Below are 20,227 nucleotides of genomic sequence, written 5' to 3'. Positions count from 1 at the left end.
AGCTGGGAAACACCAAACACTTTAGAGGAATTAATTACTAAATTTTCATAAAATTCCTCCAATGTAGGTAATTATTGTGTACCGCCTTTAAAGGTGTGGAGGTAAAGCTGTGGAAGAAGTGTGTTCAAAGTCAAGTGGTAAGTCAGTGCCAGAATCAGGCCTGGAGCCTCTGAGTACTCATTCCCTGCTCAAAGGCTTCCAGTTTCATGTTGTCTCTCAGCACTTTATTATCAAAGTTTCACACTGGGATTTAGCCAAGTGGTAAATATACAGCTGGTTTCCTCCCCTTTGATTTTGCCAATAATGCTCCCACAAGGGTGGCTTGATCTGAGGGAGAGGGAAACACAAAACTGAGGTGATGTGTGTAAACCCCCACCTTTCTCTCAGTGTTGGAGCATTCAATGACAGCTTAATGCTCCCTGTTTCAAATTTACTTCATTAACTGGAACAAGTTAAAATAGAAAAAAAAGCTCACAGGGGAAGCTGGAACATCTTTACTGCTTAGAAGGAAAACTTTATGGTTGTGCAAGTCAGTAGCACCTGGTTTGCCTGTAACAGGTGGGTTTGGCAAATATGAATCATATTGGTTGACAGACTCATCTCGTCCCACTTGTGGTCTCTACAGCCTGTGACAGGAGTCATGCAGCCAATAGGTTTGTTGGTAAGTGATATGTTATCTGCCTTCAGCGGCTTTCCCATACCCTTTGGTACATTCATCGGTTACTTAGTCGGCTGAGTAGGCAAAGGAAAGTTCAGGCGATACCTTTTCCTGTCTGGTAAGAAACACTCACAGAGCATTTTGAATAAAAAATACAGTGTCTAATAGGATTTCATTGCAAATAAACTGCAAACTGGGTGATTTTTTTTTCCTTTTTCTGTTACAACTGCTGCTCAGGAGAAAATACATATGTTATGTCTTGAGTTTTTAACCAGACAGATACGTTTTCTGCTGTGCAATTCCCAACTCCAATGGATTTGAAATCTGCTGTAGGAGCACAGTGGAAAAGTAGTTTAACCTGCCTGCTCTCACCAAGTGTCACTCATCTGTGACCTACCCTCATGTTAATATGTGCCCTGGTACATATGATTCTGGTTATTCTGTTTCCAACAATCCTTTATTTCTACAGCCTCTATTTGCACAACTACATAAATAATTTTTTTTAACTCTCTGCATCACTTACCCTACTGCAATTTTTATTCTTGTATTGTGCACCTACCTCAAAAGTTAGTGAAGGTCTCTGGCTCTTTGCCACTTCTGTGACCATAAGAAGCTAGTAAAACTAGGATAATGTTTTTATGCTGTGAAATTTGCCATTAATGTTTCAACCTAATATTCCTGGAAACTACTTAATTTACCGCTCTCTGCACATAGTGAATACTATTTGCCCTGTTTCACAGAGTAATATTTTCAATTCTGTACCAAAGTTCCAAACACTGTGCTTGAATCCACTTCCTTCTCTTCATTTTATCACCTTTCACTGTTTGTTCCTTCCCTTTTGTTTTACATTGACTGAGTAGGAGATGTGTTTCCCTATGTAAATTATAATCTAAACTATTTATGTTGAATCCCTTATCAGTCAAACCACACTAAAAAGCATTGTTTATGTTAAAGTCCATGTTTGTATTAAAATCCGTCTTCCTACAAGATAGATTCATTTTTTTCCCCTGGAAATTCTTGACCATTCTTTTCACTCTTTTCTCTTTAGTCTTACAGATTCTTTCTATTGTTTGTTGGTGATGGCTGTGTTATGTAATATTCCACACAAAACTGCCACTGATCCAAACAAAAGCATTCCTAAATCCATTATATTATTCACCATTCCCTTCCTCATCTATCAGAATATTTTGTTCTGTTTCTGACCACAGTTGAACAATAAACATAAATTGCCCCTGAACATGTTGTACACCTCCTCTTTTTAAGTTCATTTGCAGCAACAGAGCTATTAAGTAAATCAGTTGAGTACTTTCCACTTAAAATGTTATTAATGGAAATTTAGCTACAAAGATGCATCTACTTTTGTCTTACCTTACATCTTGAAATGATACATTGGAGAGAAGACTTTACAAACATTAGCTATGTTTGTAAAAAAAAAAAACCTTAGCTATGGCTTAGAAAAGTGGAAAAATACTCTTTTGGTAAAGAGGAAAAAAAAAAGGGAAAGCAATATGAAATCAGTTTATTAGTATATTTGGAAGGATATATGAGTGCTTCACAACACTGCTGCAAGGTAACATATGAATGCAATGCAAATACTGGTCAATGAAGTGTGATGCACTGGGTAACATGGTCCATAGTTAAAAACTAAGTTAAGAGTGGAAAAGTTAAAAACAAACAAACAAAAAGTGAGCAGCCACAATGGAAACTCTCCTTAGATTCAAGGGTGATGTCTGTCTTGGCTGGAAGTGGTTGAGGATGTGGCAGATCTCTCCTGCCTGTGCTGGCACAAGCTCTGAAGTGGACTATGAATGTATTGCACAGGCACATTCTCCTTCCACGAAACATTTGTCTTTGTAGCAAAATATCCTCTTCTGGATGTGCAAATGCATGTTGCTCTATGTGAAAAATGCTTTCAAGTAACTCCCTGTAGACTGAGTCATCTGTTTTTTATGTTCCTGTTCTTCTGCCAAGACTATTAGAAAGCCCTATCATTATAAGTGGCATTCGCGGCACCAGCAAGGCCCAAATCATTTTTTTGTCGATGTCCTACAGGTGGCACTGTAATTTCAGTGTCATGAATAATAGAGCATTTAGATCTCTGTATGTCTCCTTTACCTGACTCTGGACCCTGGAATTTTGCTGTGACAGGGAAAGAGATCTGAGAAAATGCAGGAGAATCCCTAGGCAGCAGCAGCCCTCCATCCTACTTTGAGGAAACTGGTCTGTAATATTCCAGTGAGTCAAAAAGGAAAAAGTATGTGATGGTCTGCCTTATTTTTAGCAATGCCTATCACTTTGAAGAAGGATGAAATTTAACAGAGTGCATGCTCTGTCTTTATAGACTAATGCAATATGTGAAATAAGTAGAGTTGTGTAGACAGAGCAATGAAAAGTTACTCGGTTATTTGTGCTAGATATTTATTCATTCTTGGAGTCCACATACCCTAGGCTAAAACTTGAATACATAAGCCAGAAAACTACGCAAAAATACAGGGTCCTGATTTTTCATTTAGTTTGTTCCCCAAGCCTAGTGAAAATGTAACTTACAGAGGCATCTGTCCCATATTTTTAACAGGGTTATTAATTTTGGCATACCACTCCATTGGTTAGTTGAAAAGGAAATGTGGTAAGTAAAGATGGTTGATTTGAAACTATTAGATCCATGTGCTTGTCTGCAGATCTTGCTCTCATCCCTGCTTGGATAGGATTTCCTGGGACACACCTTGCAGATGACCCAGAAAAACCAAACTGACAGCACTTCATGTCCTGTCTTTCCTTTTGTCCCAAGGGCTCCCTTGCCTTGGTGTGGCTGGGTTCAGGCAGCCCTGAGCTCTGCCACGCCTTGGGGTTCAGGAGTGAACTCTGGGGCCTCCAGGAGACTGGGACTGGAGTGGTGCTCTGAGGAATGCGTTAGCAAGAGAGGCTTTGCTGAGGCTTGGAGAGTGCCTTTTGTCATGGGGACTTTTGTATACTTTCTTCTGTCTCCCACAAGCCTCTGCTGAGGAATGTACGAGAGTACATCTTTTAAACCAATTTCCATTTGGGAAACAAACAAAAAATATTAAAAATTAGCCATCTGGGAACATTTCTAATATTTTATTCCCATCCCCTACCCTGCTTCCGCATGTCTAGGTTCTAGCCTTAACAGTTCTGGCAGGCAAGGCTTTTAGCACTTGCTTAGATGCCTGACTTGTGGTTTGTGTAGTCATGGCTTGTAAAAGAGACATCAGTTTCCTCTTGGGCAATTTCAGCGTTGCAACTGATTTCTGTAAGAGTTTCCTCTCTCCTTTGCAAAGTGTATGGAGCTGATGGGACAAGTGTGGCTATTCGTCAGACTTCCTTGCTGGTAAGGTTGTGACTTATTTCTTTTTGTTTAAGTGACAAATGTTAGTTGTTTCTGTCTAGTCACATCTATTTTCTTTTTAAAAGACAGTATAGTTTTAGCTGATAAGAAACAAGGCTTACTTTGTACAATAAAGGAAGTTCACACAGGCAAGTAGCTGCCTGTTTTTAAAGGCCTGTGTAAAAGATCTCGTGTTCTCCCCTCCCCCTCTGCACTTTGGTTAAAAATGCAAATGGATCACTAAAAAATAATGAAATAATTAGAAAAAAATGTTTGTTGAGTGAGGACAAGGGATAACATGTATACGAATAATTCTCTTCTGGACAAGTTTAATTCAGTTATGTTTTAAGATCCATCAAGGGGCACAGTGACAATCTATTCATGACTGTTTCATGTAAATCTGATATTTGTGAAGACAAATGTGTAATATGGAAATTGAAGCAATTCCCTTATTGATTTTGGTTTCCTAGAGTAAAATGTGCAAATAGTGTTGTGTAAAGAGAATTTAGGGTGCAATATGGGAGTAGATTGTATTGTGCTGTGGTGACAGCACTGAGCAGAATTATTTCTGTTTTCATTGTGAAAAGAATTTTTGAGTACATTAATTTTACTGTTTTTCTCATATACATTAAATTGAATGAGTAAAGACATGGCTAAAGTACTATGTGAATGGGCTTACCCATACAAAAGGCCAGCTGGAAGTAAAATCTTATGTCCTTTAAGCTGAAACAGAAAACCCAAACCCCTGTCTTTATCTCTGGATTCGAGTTTTTCTCAACAAAATGTGCCTCTGGAGAAAGTGGAAATTAGCATCTTGTTTAATTGTTCACTTACCTACTTGCTTTCAACAAGTTCTTTTTGGGGTGTAGAGCTCAGTAGTATTAATTGAGTTCCTTGGAAGATTTTTTTATCCCTGTGCAGGAACTGCAGTTCAGTTTGGCAGGATTTTCCTGTCAGCCAGTTATGCCCATGTTCAATGGTTTGTGACAATTCAAAAAGGAGAGAGAAATTGTTTTGTGACTTGCTACAGAATGGCCTTTCTGTACCGTCCCCTGTGGTGAAATTTTCTAGATTCAAAAACTACCTCTGTGGAAAGGAGATTCCCACAGTGCCCCTCTCTTGGCATTGACTCTGGTGGGAGAGCTGCACACAGTGACCAGGTAGAAGTCCTGTGGCCTGTGGAGGCTGTGTGCCTCGGTCAGGCATGCTGAAACTGTCTGCTTTCAAATGCTGCATTCACCTTCACTTTGCCCAGCATGCTGCCTTACTGCTGCCCCTTTTCCATCACAGGATGGTGGAAAGTTCTGTTTCACTTTATAAATGGTAAGAGCTATTAATGCCAGGCTGCTAATGTTCATGTGAACTTTGGGTTCTTGCTGTTTGCTACTTGTCCCCATGCATACTGGGAGACCTGATTTCCTGCAGGGCTGTCTAGCTGCCAGAACACAGCATTTGCATCTCACCTCTTTGAGTGTGTTTCCTTCAGTAGGTGCAGTAGCTGGGTGCTGCCTGCTCAGCATGGCAGGCTCTACACCAGCCCCGTGCAGTACCTGCAAGGTGAGGGGGGAAGGCATCAAGCCAATAGAGGCTGAAGAGCTTCCTCATTTTTTAAGATGCTGTGTTTTGTCCTTGTTGATTCTAGATGTTTCCCCTTGCCCCGCAAACCCATCCCTTACACACTCCCCCATGATCTCTCTAAAGTAATACCGACATGGTTGTGGGTTAGTAGGACAAGGTCTGCTGTGGGTACAGACACAGCTGTAGGGCACTGTGCAGGCAACAGTATTGTGTATTGTGCACTCGCTTGATTAAATGGCATGGATTTACAGCCTGCTGCTCACCAGCTTGTCACAGGGAGGTCCGAGGAAATTCTCAGTTGCTGTTGGATCCTGCGGTAGGAGCAGTAACCAGGGAAAAGGCTATTGCTGGATGACATAGTCGCTGGATGCTGACTAGTTTCAGTATTTTGTTCACAGAACTCTCTTCAAGGAGTCACTTAACGCCCTGTTAACTCACGAGTCCTGTTTACAGGCCAGTGTAGCTACTACTGGTTTTGTGTCTCCTTCCCGATGCGTCACTTAATGCTGATAAAATCATGCTGAGTGTTGCACAATCACTAGACAGGGAGATGGGCACAGAGGTAATGTTGCATGTGAAACTATACCTTTTACCCCTTCCTGCATCTCGGTTCCTTCTTGCCCAAAGCAGAGCCGCATTTTTTTCTCTCAAGAATTTCTCTGGAAAGCAGTACATGCAGTTAAAGACACAGCTCATCAAAGTGTGTGCACTGTTTTTGCCTTAGCAACGTATATTTCTAAAAATATTTCCCTTTTGCAGCCCCCTCTACTCTTTAATTGCTCACTTCTCTTTCCTATCATCAAGTTACAGTCTGGCTGTCCTCCAGTGTCTGTTTCTTTTGCTTTTGCTATGGGGCATCTCCGGCATAAATCTTGTCAATAGGCTGTGTCTGTCCTCCTCTAACTCTATCCCCTGCCTCTGGCTTAGCTGAGTCATGCTTTCTCTGTGCCTGTGCTTACAGTTGTCCCCATATTCTTGTGTCCTTTCCCTCCAAACGGGTCTTGTGGGTTGCTTCTAGGGGGGAAGAAAAAAAAAAAATCAACATAATGACATGGCCTTGCATCACCTACTACTTCTTTAACTGCTTCTTCTGCAGATATGGCTTCCTCATCTAGGCAGAGCTCATCTTCCTTTGACTTCTCTACCTTGCCTTTCTCCAAAACCTCCTCCAGCCTTTCTCACTTTCTCAGCTAACATGTCCTTATTTCTTCTATTAACTACAATCAATGAACAAACCCCTGTCCATTCTGCCTTCATTTTACCCTGGCATTTACCTTCAGTTTTATCTGAAAGTGATTCTATCTGCCAATAGTTCTCCACCTGTTTTCTGAAAACACATGCAAAACGTCTTTCAGAAGGTCCTGATATACCTCAAATACTGTTTGTGATCTAATAAACAGTGCTGCACTCTGATCCATTCCTCTGCACGTTTTGCCCAAGTGATTTTATTCACAAACATCCTCCTATGAAGGACAGATCTACTCCTCAACACAGAATTGTCTTTTTTTTTTTTTACCAAATATAGAGTTTGGCCTGTTTCTCTGATATGTCGTGGCTCAGCCTTCAGTTGAATCCAGCCAGCATGATCAACTTCTACCTTTCCTAAGTCATACTTGCTTATTACTGACAATGATATCATACCAAGAAAGATATAGCCTAAGCACTTTCTTCAGTTCTTTGTTCTCATTTCCAAGCTATTGGTTAAATTTCACATAAACTTTCAAATGCCTTTACTCTCCATACACAGAATTATACTGTTATCCAAACTGTCATTAGATAATGTCACTTTTACTGAAATCTCCTATTGTCTGGCCTTGACAAAAGTAATTTCACCACCTCATATCAATTCAGAAACTCACTGCAAGGATAGTTTTCTTACTCTGGTTCATTGATAAATCTCCCATCATATTTATTTATACTTCTGAACAGCATTAAACATACTGAGCCTGAATTCTCACTGTGAACTCCCTGGGATCCTTCACTGCCTGGGATCTCTCTCTTAGTTTTACAAGCATTTGAATGTATACTATCTCACTATTTTTCAAAGCCCTTGCTCTGGTGCTAACAAAAACCTTTGACAATGCGTGTACTCAGGCTTCAGGAGACCCAAAATATGATCCTGGTGGTTGTTGTCTCACTGCTATCTTGGACTCTGCCTGATTCCTGCCTACTTCCTCCTGCTGTAGCTTGTCTTAAACTGGAACCTGCCAAGAGCAGCTGTCTTTTCTTCCCTGTTCCTACAGTACACGTGGTCCATTGTAATGGAAGCAAGCCTACTGCAATCCCTGTTGCTAATACTTCAGAGAAGTTTCTTCAAAAATATTTTTTGTGGTAATGCTGTGAATCACTTTACATATTTCCCTGCTTTGTTACATTGTGCAGCTCTTTCGTTATCCTTGCTCTTTCTTGCAAGGTCTCAAGAGACTTCATGCTCTTATTCTGTGGTGCATCTAAGTCTACTAGGTTCTTCTAGGAGCAGCTTCTGGGTACATGCACCATCAAAATACCACACCAGCTGAGTCATATTAATTGTGCTTATTTTCTCTTAATCTAAAGCAAAAAGAACCACTAGGCAATTCAGTTTGCCTTAAAGCTCTTTCATAGTTAATGTGTCTCAGCTAACACACAGTAATTTGCTTATTGCCTGAGCTTTCTGTAGCTCCCTAATACAGTCTTTAAATGATTTGTGTGAATCTTACAAAGTGCAAGGAGAAAGGAGGTGATGTCAAATAGTCAGATTTTCTCAGAAAGAAACAATGTGAAGATGTTTGTATTTAGTAAGATGCAGCATTTCCCAAATTGGTTGTTTAGCATGTCTCTACAGATAAGAGCAAAATAGGGAATTGGGAGGGAAGGGAAGAGGGCTGGAATTAAGAAACAGAAAATATCACTATTTATTTACTTACTTACTTATTTATTTACTAGGAATTTAGTGTGCTGGAATTTCTTTTTTTCATTTGTGGTTTTCATATAGTGTCTCTACCTGGGGTCTTGTGGGTTGTGCCCAAGTGAGACCAGCACACTTAAAGCACTGCTGAGATGAAGAGTGAATCTGTATTCTAAATTGCCATGTAGTACACACCATTGCAGGGGTAAGCAAGACCCTCCAGCAGTTTTCTGTGTTCTGGATGTGCTGTCTGTGCCTGGAATGCACTTCATTTCCAGCAAAGATGTATTGTGAAGATAAAATCCTAGAAACACAGTGAATCAGGTCAATTTAACTCTGGTCTTGGGTTCCTAAACCCGTGGAGAAGACTTGGTCTCGTACTGGTTTATTGCTGAGTCCGTAGAGCTTTCTCCAGTTCCTCCACTTCAGTGATTTCTGATCAGATAGACTTTCAGGCAGTGGTTGTGTTCTGGCCTGTTTGTCTCCTGATGGAAACCTTGGTACAGCTTTAGAAACAGCTGCTCAGCATGTGGCACTAAGTTGCTCCTACTTTTGGGCCAAAATATAACTTTATACTACATCAGATGGTATTATATTTGGGTTCTGTATTGCTGCCTGTGGATGTGCAGGGACAGTGGGTGCTCAGTTAGAGTCCATAGCTGTCCTCTGCTGCTGCTTCCCCTTCTTTTACTTTCAAGGACGTGACAAAGTAGGAAAATATTGGTTGCACATGCAACACATTATGAAATGTGCTGAAAACTTGATTGACATCCAGTTTGAACAGCTGTTCAGTGTTCTGACCTGACAGCGTTCTGTGGAGTTTTAGGCTTGGCTGCCTTGAATTTAGCATTTTCAGCATTCTTGCATCCTATTCCTGTAGTCAGCTCTTCTTCTCCTGCTAAGAACTGGGGCTTAAACTCTGGAGTGGCAGACATTTAAGAAAAAAAACAACACAAGCATATTGAGTCCCCTGAAGTGGCTTGGAATAGCTTGCTTTTTTTTCCATCCTCATTGATCTCAATAAATCACAGATTGATGGTCAAAAGTCCACCCACTTTATGAGAAGTGGGCTTCTTGTGCCAACCTTCTTATGAACTTGGATGAATTTTGTATTATTACTTCATTTTTCATAAGTTACAAAATTGAAATTCAAGGACTTTAATATAATTTGGAAAATAAATATTACTTACTTACATATTACTTACATACTTAACTTTAGAAATTATATTGTGGCTTAATTCCAGTTATTGGTATAAATTAGAGCTCTGCTGCAATGGGAAATACCAAGTGTGGGGTTGCTTTTTTCCAAGCATTTACCTCTCATTTATTCTTTTTACTACCATGGGGGTTCTGTCACCAATAAGAGGAAAAACTGAAGTAATAAGTTAAAATAATTTATTTAAAGAGAATCACAGAAATAAGAGTAACTATTGAGCCTGCAGATACTGAGATATACATTACCATTAAATAGGTGATAATACTAATTCTATATTGTCTTGATTCCTATTTTTTTATCACTGAGGAGTCAAGAATTTATTTTGACTATTTGCTTTTCCTCTACAAAACTTCAAAGATATGTCTATAAGAATTGTTAAAAAATGGAGGTGCTCTATCTTGGAATACCCTCTTCTAAATATAAAAGGATATAAACAGCTGGGAACTTTTTAGAAGAAAAACAGTGAAGAGAGAAAATCTCTCCTAAGAGACACGGATTAACGTTGTGTAGACTGTTTTGAGAACCATAGTATGGTGGAATATAAGGACAAAAGTTTGATGAAATAGAGCTTATCACATAAAGAAAAATCCAGATCTTCTGGGAAAACCTTGAAATTGTTCCTGTGAAAGAACAACTTCAGTTTTTAGTTCTATGTAAGTAGTTTTAACATATTGGTTTCTCCTTCAGAAAAAGGCTCACTGCTTTCCTTTGGGATTTTACTATAGTGAGGGCAACGCTACAGAAAAGGAGTACAGAAAAGTGTTCATTTCTGTGAGATTTGAGAAGCAAGTGTCTGATGTAGTCAGATCTGCATTTGCAGGAGTAGCAAATGCCATCTCTAATGATTTATTTCTTTGTGCAGATGTTCTGGCAAAGGCTATGGTGTTTAAGAAACAAGAATCAGTAAATCCCGAATGCCTAGAGGCACGGAAGGCTGAAGAACAGTACTGCAGCAATTGTTTACATGCAGCAAATATTTACAACCAGTCATAGGGGATTTTTAAAGTTTTATTGCAGCTCTCAGGGCCAACGAGCTTGTTATGCCACCCACCTTAGACAAGACGCCCTTTTCGCACTGGTGGGGGTCTGTCTTCTAGCAGATATTTCTTACTGTGCTCTTTTTGTGTGGTGAAGAGGCTTTTTCTCTTGCTTATTGCAAATGTAAGTCAAAGTAAATATGGCTGGTAGCAGTTGAAGATGAGAACTAATGTGTTTAAAAGAACCCCAAATCTACTGCTGAAATAGTCTAGAAGCAGGCAAATCACAGATAATTAAACTGGATTTCAGGGCAAAGTGTTTCTAAGAGTACCTTCTCATCATATTTTTGAGCTTTCATCCTAGAGGTGATTATTTTTGCCTCTCAGCAGTCCATATCTGGTCTAACTCAGACATACTGAGAACAGCGCTTGGCTCCCAGTTGCCTGCTGAGCTCACTGGCCTGCCTGTCCTAGGTCTTGGAGAAATTCTATGCTATATATTAGCACATGAACTTGGATGTTGAATTGAGGAATGTGTACTGGCTAAATTTCTCTGGAGAAGCCATGATGGCAGCAGTCCAGTTTTCTCCGTTCTCTTGTTCCTGGGGAAATGCCTTTCAGCCACGGGAGAAAGGAGGTCACATGCAAATCTGTATGGCTCAGCAGACGACATTGTAGTGCAGAAGCAGTTCCACCCTCTGGTGAAACCTGCCAGGGCAGTTTGTCATTGCTATGCCTCTCCCTTGCCCTATTGCAGAGGTGGTGTTTGAGTGCAGTGCATGTATTTGCTGGGCTCTGATGTGTGGGAGGAAGATAAACTCTTCCTTGCTCCTGATCTTTTAATGAAGAACCAGACAGGACTCTCAAGACTTCAGTTTCTTGAGAAATTTATGAATGTGGAATGGAATTTTTGATGGAAGAAGCAGAAAGTCCCCCAGATATTTCGTACCTGTTTCATTCCTTGTAATTGTCAACATAATGATTCTGCTTTATTTTTTAAAATCTGTTCTCTTGAGATTTCCCTGGAAGTGTGAACGTTGTCCTTTTGCATAGTGCTGTTGATAAAACAAACATTGCCTTCGTGGAAGAAAGACTCACATCTGAGCTTCAGAGAGTGCAAACAGTACCAATTTTTTCTGGCCTTTTATTCTCATATGCAGGAGTCAAAAGCATGCTACTGTTATCTTGAAATATTACATTGCAATTGTGTTAGTTGTAATGGGACTGAATTTCCTTGTTACATCTCTTGTCAGGTTGGCAGCTCAGGAAATATTTCTCAGGTAACTGGGTTTTTTGGACAGAGGAGAAAACACCATCCACAGTGCCCTGGAGAGCACCTGTATACACAGAAAAGACTGGTTGGCTTCTGCTCTAGAGTTGGTTTCACTGCCTTAAATCAAATTACTACCCACAAGATGACTTCAGCAATGTTGTGGGTGGGGACTGATCCCCTCCAGGGGCAGCTTGGCAGTGCTGCAAGAAAGGCCATTCCCCACCTCAAGGATTCCTGCCTCCCAGCTGGGTTTTCATCCCAATGGCCACTGGATGGGAAAAAATAAAAATTCTCCAAAAGGAAAATGTCACAGTTGCTCTGGGCAAAGGACCCTGAAGTCAGTGGGTTCATGAAGTGGCACAGGGCAGAGTTGAAAGTTGGAGTGTGTCAAGCAGCCTAGCCATGTCAGCTCTATCTGGCACAAATTTTTGTATTAGTCTTATTTTAGGAAATCTGATTCATTTTGGCAACAATTCCTTTTCTCTTTCTTTTTTTTCCTCTGAAACTTGTCCTCCAAACTCACATTTTTTTCAATTTTTACTTCCATTGGATGCATAAACCTGCTGCAATGCCATGACAGCAAAGGTTATTTAGAACAGCTTTCCAGTGAGGGTGTTTCAGGTTCTTGTCACTGCAATGATCCAAATTTGCAAGTAGAGCAGCAGTTCTGTACCTTTGTGCTAGGGTGAGTCATGCTCTTGTTCTCTCTTTACGTGCTGGACCTTGCAGTGTACCCTCAAAACTGTCTTTGCTGAACAACTGACCTGAAAAAATAGAGGAATGATGGTTCCTCTCTCTTCATCTGTATCTTTTCACAAGAGACTTGCTTCAAGGGAAACACTTTAGATGGTTTTCTCAGGAGGGTCTACAGGCTTGTTGCCCTTTTTTCCCCCCCTTCCTTCCTTCTGTATTTCATCTTCTGGACCAGCAAAAACCTGTGCATCTTTGGAAGAGAGCAGAAGATCAGGGAAGTGCTTCTTTATCCCTGGAGTGTTTCCTTACCCCTTCAGTGCACTAACTCTTCCTCCATTTTACAGCCAGCTTAACTTTGCCTGCTTTCATTGCCTGCCACAGCAAAAGCAAAAAGACAGCTAGGAGGCAGTAGGAATTGAAGCAATGTTTCTGCAAACTCTTCCTTGGCCTTCAAATATAGCAGCACTAGGAGTCAGTTCAACACTACAAGGAATTTGGAGCAGACACACTTCATTAAGCATGTCATTTTGTTTTCTCATTTTAGTCTGTGAGGCAGCTGGAGCACGTCTTCCTTCTGTTGAACCTCTTCTTTCTTTCCAGCCCCTCTCCTCCTGAAGGTAGGGAGCACTGACTCCTGCAACTGCTTGCTCAGAGCTGTCAGCACATATAACCTGCTGCCCTTGGGCTTCCCAGCTGGGCTGACAGGACCTGGCCATGATCCAAGCAGAGCGATGTCTCAGACCCTTTCTGTCTCCAACACAGGAGCAGTGAACTTTGTTCCAGTTTTTCCTGGCCTTCTCCCAAACAGAGTCAGAAGTCATCTTTTTGAATTGCTTTCACATGAGGGGATTGAGTAACTCCAAATGCATTTCAAAACAAATGGTATTATAAAATATAAAGGTATTAGATATGAAAAATGCAGTTTCTTGCTGCTAAGCCTGTGAAAAGAACCCTCTGATCTTTTCAAAGTGTAATGCATATTCAAAAGGTTAAAGTTATCCATTGTGACCAAAGCTGCAGGTATTCTCTGACAATTATGACTATATTTTCATAGACTTGCTCTTTCTGATGCTAATGGTGAATCTGTAGTTTCATCTGGAATTGGAAACATGAAGTCATGGGGACCAAGGTGGGTGGGGCAACCTTATCCAGGATGGGACAGGTCCATGAACTTTTGTGAAAATGACTTTAATGTCTGTTTGTCACTGCCCCGAGGCAAAGCACCACCTTAATATCCATCTTCCCTGGTGAGCCTGCATGTGAGAGAAAATCTGCAGACCAAGAAACTCCTTGTACAAGTTAGGCAGTCAATTTAGATAGTTGATTAACCAGTTAAGTACCTGACTAGAGCTGGCTAATTGGTGGTTAATGGTAAGGTTCTGTCAGATTAAATTGATCTCTAGTATGCCTAAGGACAATTATGAGCTTGCAATCACTGTGATAATTTTTCCCCTGCATTGTTGCAAGAACCCCAGTTAGAGGTAGTGTGATAATTTAGGACTATTATGTAAGGCTGTCTCCTTGCCACAGGACAGTGCTTCAAGCGCTGCTGTAAATTGGGGCAATGCTATTCCTAACGTCTGGTGAAATATGTGATTAAGTAATCATTGATTTTTGGGAAGAGAAATTTTGTAGCACTCTCACTAGTTTCATATTGCCTGTCAATTCATTGCACATTGAAGCCCAGATTGCTGCAGACAGCCAAATAGACAGAAAAGCATAGAGGTGACCAGTGTGGGAAATATAAACAGAAGACTCAAAGCTTATTTTCTGGGTTGTCTAGAGCCTTGGCTTGGTGCTTGGTAAAACAGAAATTTTCTTTTGGAGTATTCTGTGTCAATACCATCTGAACAGGAGCTTAGCTATGCACATTTTGGTTGCTTCTGCAGTACAAAGAGTCTGAGTCACACTGCATGTATCAAATATTTTGCTCAGAAGCAGGAAGGCATATGTCCACCCTGGATGTCATCAGAGAGATGCCTGGAAGGCATGTCTGGCAAGCTTATGCCATGATCATTGCAGATTGACATACTCACTGTAGCTTGTAATTGGTAAGAGACAGAATAAGGCCTTGTAGATTTTGATTTTCCCAAGAGGAATATTACTAATGAATTAAGATTGATTTTTGCAATTAGAGTCATTGGAACCTCAATGTTTTCCTTTCTTTCCCCCTTTTTTCCACCCTTTCAGATTACATTTGACCTTCACAGAGATATTTCTATGTATTTCAGAAGAGATGATGAGTCAAACAGACTACCTCTATCTATGATTGCAAGATATTTCTGACAAAACACCCATCACGTTTCCACGTTTGTTGCATCAGCTATTGCTCATGTACCTACTTGTTTATTATTCTTCCTGAAAAAGCAAGAGTGAGGTGGGATCAGTAAAACTATGCTCATCGATACTTATAGTTCTATATTATAGTATAGTTGTTAAATCAAAATAAAAAAGCCCTCAAGAACTTGATTTAGAAATCTTTTAACTGAAGCCACATTTGACACTGTATTCAGTTCAGACTGAAATTATATCAGGTGGTTCAGGTAACTCTAAGAAAAGCCAAAGAAATATAGATAAGGTTTACAAACTGATAATGTATACCTATCCCCTTTGCTTTTCTTCAGTATATCCATTGCAGTTTAGCTTCCAGAAAATGAGAAATTCAAGTTTGTTTTATTGTTTCTGAAGCCATCTGAAGTGGGAGGGGATTTACCGTGTTTAATTTTTTCTCTTTGGTTTGTTCCACTATCCAATTTTAGCAAATTGAGCATCCACTACAGCAGACTGGTCCTGTTGCATATCTTCCATGTGGGTACCTTAATCTGTAGGCTGGAGGGTTTTCCTCGCCTTCTGTGCCTAGAATTTATCTTGTTGGAAATGGAGAGTTTTAGGAAGAGGGCTAGAATCACACACCCACCTTTCAGGGTGACATCCCTCTTCAAATTCAATGACCACCTAAGTCACGACAAGGATATACACAGGTCTTCAGGCTGTAACATTGCACTGCTAGTGCTGTGAAATGGGCCAAGTCTTCTCCTGCTGCAGCTATTCCAGCTAGGAGTCAGGACACCTGATGGTATGAATGGAAGGGTTGTCTCTTACAAACCTCTCACTGACTTGCAAAGCTCCTGAGTTCAGGTGTAGCCTTTGTGGGCTGGGAAGAAGTCCTTCTGTTGGCAAAGCTGCCAGCCCTGAGCATGCCCCTGGGCTGCCATGGTGTGACCACTGCCACCACACAGAGGGAAAAGTGAGGGCACTGCCCATCAGGGGATGCCAAATGCAGCCTGTGCAAGGGGTTATCGAGGGGCAGAGGGCCATGGTTCCCAGAGACAGTCCCTGCAGAGTCATGCTGGACCATCCAGTAAGGTGGATATTGATTGGCTCTATCTGACTGGCCACATTTATTCAGCTCCTTCTCTTAATTCCTCAGACTGTTTAGAAAGGAGAGATAGTTTTCCCACAGTGCACCTGCACAAAATTGAAAAGAATCACTTATTTCACTGTAGTGCAGAGATAAACAGGTTATGCCCTTCTGAAATGTTAGTTTTGCAACAGTTGAATACACTTGAGTGGATATAAGAATCCTAATGCTATTTCACAGAGTAACTAATCTCACTCAGGTTGGGTTTACTTAGGAGAAACAAACTCAGGTTAAGTGTCTAAGAGTTATTTCTGCAGTGACTCTGTGATTTTTAAAATATCTTTCATTACACAGGGAACAATAAATTATACTCTTTAACTAGAATGAGACAGGAGTCAATGCTGCTTTTGAACACTGTGTGCTGGCTCAAAGACTGCTTATCCAGTTTCTGGAAACTAAACAAAGGTTTGCATTAAAGTCACTGAGAAGGGTTAGCTGAAATCCATTTTAGCTCCTTTGGCACAAAGAACACAGGAGGAAACGTTGCCTTGCCAATTAACTAATGCTTCTCCTCTTGCTCCTGGTACTGTGTCTGATTCAAAGCTGTGCAGTTCCTCCCCAAACCCAAGGCACACATGAAATGAAGAAATGACAGGAAAAAGGCCACGTCACAATAATTACTGTGATATGGTCTGTTGTTCCCTTTCTTGCTTGCTCTGTATTTGAGGCTCAAAGTTAATTTGCTTGTATAACTCAAGGTGTTTCCTCTGCTTGTTTGTACTAGCTATAATTTCTAAACATCCTTGAAATTATTGGCCATAACATCTCTCCTCATCATGATATTACTCCAACTTGAGCTACTTATAGAAAGTGCTTCTTTCTACTTTTGAACAGAAACAGCTGGGAGCCAGAAAAATACGTATTTGTTTGCCTTTCTATTTTTGGTTTGAAATTGCTGGAAGCCAGTAGGTGGGTTTTTATTTTCTTTTTTAAGATTTTATTTTCAAACTAAGGCAAATATTATGTATGAGGAGTGGCACATATCTTAAATAACTGGTTCTAGTAACAGGAAAAAGTTCTAGTTAGAAATCCTTCTGAAGTGTGGCTCTATTTCTGGAAATCCTTTCTTGCTTGCTTCAGCAGAGTCTTGCATCCTCTCCCATCTTCCTCAATGATTCTTTCACATGCAGAGGGGTGAGTTTTATAGGAACTTTGCTGGCACCAAAACACTGGTGTGTTTTCATTTGTCTTATACACTGCACCAACTCATCATCTGCCCATTCTACTACTCAAAGGAAAATCATCCAGGGAGCTGGCAAGTGCTTGTTTTAACCAAATGAAATCACCTGGTCTGCCACCTAAATGGATACCTACTAACCTGGTGTGTCTGTGGAAAATAGAATCTAGTGTCTGCTGTTGGACTGTGCAGATTTTGGTCTCCAGAAAGGAAAATTTCAATCCATGATAAAACAAGTAGTCCAGTATGAGGTTTCATCCCATTCAGGAGAACTAGAAGGTGACCTAAGTTTTAATCCCAGAAAATGCTGGGAATTACTCAACTAAAGAAGAAAGCCAAATCCTCCAGATTTCTTCCAGAGTAAAGACAAAATTGAACAAAAATAATCCACTCCCAGTTTTGTTTATTTATTCTCTCTGCATTTCCTCAAAAAACCCCCAAAACCCCCAGTCCCACCCAACTCTAAAACCCATCACAACCAAGAAAAAAGCAAACCTCTGGCCACACCCATGAGCTTTATTCTGTTTATTTCATAAAAATAAGCTTGGATAGTTTTGAGTTAATATTACTTACTGCTTGTTGATTTCTAAAAGAGTAAAATCAGTTCACATAACATAGGATTGTCTTTGGAAAAGGTTTTTTTTTTTAGGGGCTGGAAGAACTCGGAGGGTAGAGTTAGAAGGACAAAATGTTTTAAAGCATTTTTTTACTGTACTGCCAAGATTTATGTTAAATGAAAGCATAATACAGAGCTTAAGTACACAAAACTTTCTCTTTTTACAGCCTTTCCACTAAGCCTTGAAACCATTCATGGAAGCTGATGGCAATATTCTCGTAAGTATAACTGAAGTTATGCCAGAGTTATTGATCATCTGAAGAGGTCATATGTAGGGATTGTACCCTTGCAGTCATAGAAGACCATGAACAGCATAAAAGAATTGCACGTGTGAACAGCATCAGTATCCAAACAAGATCTTTCTTATGGGCCAGCCCAAGTGGTGAGGCTGTCCCAATTCTGCTCTAAGGATAGAATGAAGTCTACTGCATGTGCCTAGTGCCAGGGGTGCCCTCACTCCCAAGTCCTACCTCTCAATGGATGAGAAAACTGTAACATAAGATACATGAGCTTAGCAAAGGGTTTTCTTAGCCACACATCTGTCTAACCCTTAAGAAGATTAAAGAAAATACAGCTCTCTAAAATATGACTGTTGATCACAGCTGCCTTTGGTGCCTTCTCACTCATGCATTTGGAGTCAAATTTCATGAGACATGAAGACTGTTTTTTCATATTAGCCCAAAGGCCCTGCTTTTCCATGTAGACCTTTTTTTTTCTTTTCCCTGAAACAGCCTCATATACCTATTTCGCCCCATTTTTTATTCCTGGGTAATTTGCAGGCTGCCCCTGACCCAGGACACCTGGAGCCTTTGACACAGCTCCCTCTGATTAGAAAGGGAGAAGAGCCCTTTAACCAGTGTTTGGGAGGCTCCTACCCTGACTGCAGCCAACAGAGCCATCAGTTTGTGCAGCAGGGTGTGAAGGAATGAAATAAGGGGCCTCCCTTGAAACAGTGGGGCTGTAACAGTCTTAGACACGGTGGTAAGAGGGCAGTTTCCCCAGAAAGTGCAGAAGCAACTGTCCCTGCTAAGGCAGAGGCTTCCACACAGAGTGTCTGCAGCCCTTCAAGTCCCAGACTTCAGGGGGTGTCAGGGACCTCTCCCTGAGGCCAAGGGAGATGTCTCTTGGCCCTGCAGGAAGTCTTGAAGGAGCTGTGCTGGCAAGTGGAGGAGATTTGGAAGGAAGAGTGCAGACTGTGCAGCATCAGAGAAAGTGAAAGAGAGAGAGATGGGGTCTTCTCTGAGACACAACACTTGAAGACCATCAGTCCCCATCTGCAGAGGAGAAACAGGCAGTGTCTACTCCCACTATCAAAGTAAGCAAAACCTCTGGAGAATTGTAAGGATGGAAGTTGATGACTTCTTGTATCAAGAGGAAGCTCTTGCCTCATCTAAGAACAGGCTGACTGTCCCCATAGTTGAAGAGGAGCCAGATGTGTGCCCTAGCAAAGACCTAGTTCACTCAACTGTAAACCATGCAGGTCTACCAGGAAGAAATTGTGAGACCCTGCAGTGGGTGACTCCCTGTTGTGAGGGACAGAGGACCCATCTGTAGGCCTGTCCAACCATCTAGAGATGTTTTCTGCCTGGGAGGGGCCAGGATACAGGATGCTGTGCAGAGACTGCCAAAGCCTGTCCAGCCTTCCGACTTCTATCCCCTGTTGTTATTCCATTTGAGAACAAGTGGTACCACCAGGGGAAACCAGTGTATGCTGGGGGCCATAGAGCTGGAAAGTAGCTTTGCAGAGAAGGACCTGGGAGTCTTGGTGGACATCATGAGCCAGCAACGTGCCTATGCGGCACAGAAGGTAAATGGTATCTTTGGCTGCATTAGACAAAGTATTGAGAGCAGGTCAAGGGAGGTCATAATTTATTCAGTGCTGCTGAGGCCACCCCTGGAATGATTCTCAATATAAGAGACACATGACATACTGAAGAGGCCTGATGGAGGGCCAGAAGAGTAATTAAGGGACTGTACATCTAAGATATGAGGAAAGACTCAGTGAACTGGGATGGTTTAACTTGGAGAACTGGCGCAGGGGGGCTCTTACCAATATGTTTAAATACCTGAAGGGAGCATGCAAAGAAGAGGATATGGTTTAACGGTGAACATGGTGGTGGTGCTAAGTTGACGGTTGGACTTTTATGATCTTACAGGTCTTTTCCAACCTTAATGATTCTATGATTCTTTTTAGTGGTGCCCAATGACAGGACTAGAAGTGATGGGCACAAACTTAAACACAGGAGGTTCCTCTGAACATCAGAAAATCTTTTTTACTGTGAGGATGACGGGGTACTGTCACAGGTTGCCCAGAGAGAGACTCTGTGGAGTCTCTGTGCTTGGCGAAATGCAAAAGCTATCTGAAATGGTCCTGGAAAACCAGTTGCA

The 20,227-nt window shown here is 41.1% G+C and overlaps 1 protein-coding gene across 2 annotated transcripts in view; it reads left to right on the top strand.

Moving 5' to 3' along the window:
- IPCEF1 (interaction protein for cytohesin exchange factors 1) overlaps positions 1-20,227 on the top strand; it is an 84,061-nt gene that overhangs the window by 18,185 nt on the left and 45,649 nt on the right. The window contains exons 1-2 of one of the 2 annotated variants that reach the window (XM_048299871.1): positions 3,928-4,004; positions 18,007-18,057. In XM_048299871.1, coding sequence (XP_048155828.1) covers positions 18,034-18,057 — 24 coding nt within the window. In that variant the 5' untranslated portion in view covers positions 3,928-4,004; positions 18,007-18,033. Of the gene's footprint in view, positions 1-3,927; positions 4,005-18,006; positions 18,058-20,227 lie in introns of those variants that run through there. The other variant, XM_048299872.1, reaches the window with a different exon arrangement.

This window comes from Corvus hawaiiensis, chromosome 3 (genome assembly GCF_020740725.1).
Source record: "Corvus hawaiiensis isolate bCorHaw1 chromosome 3, bCorHaw1.pri.cur, whole genome shotgun sequence".
Classification (NCBI taxonomy): domain Eukaryota; kingdom Metazoa; phylum Chordata; class Aves; order Passeriformes; family Corvidae; genus Corvus; species Corvus hawaiiensis.
Note: the sequence above shows the minus strand (reverse complement) of the source record. Positions and strands in the feature narration are given on the sequence as shown.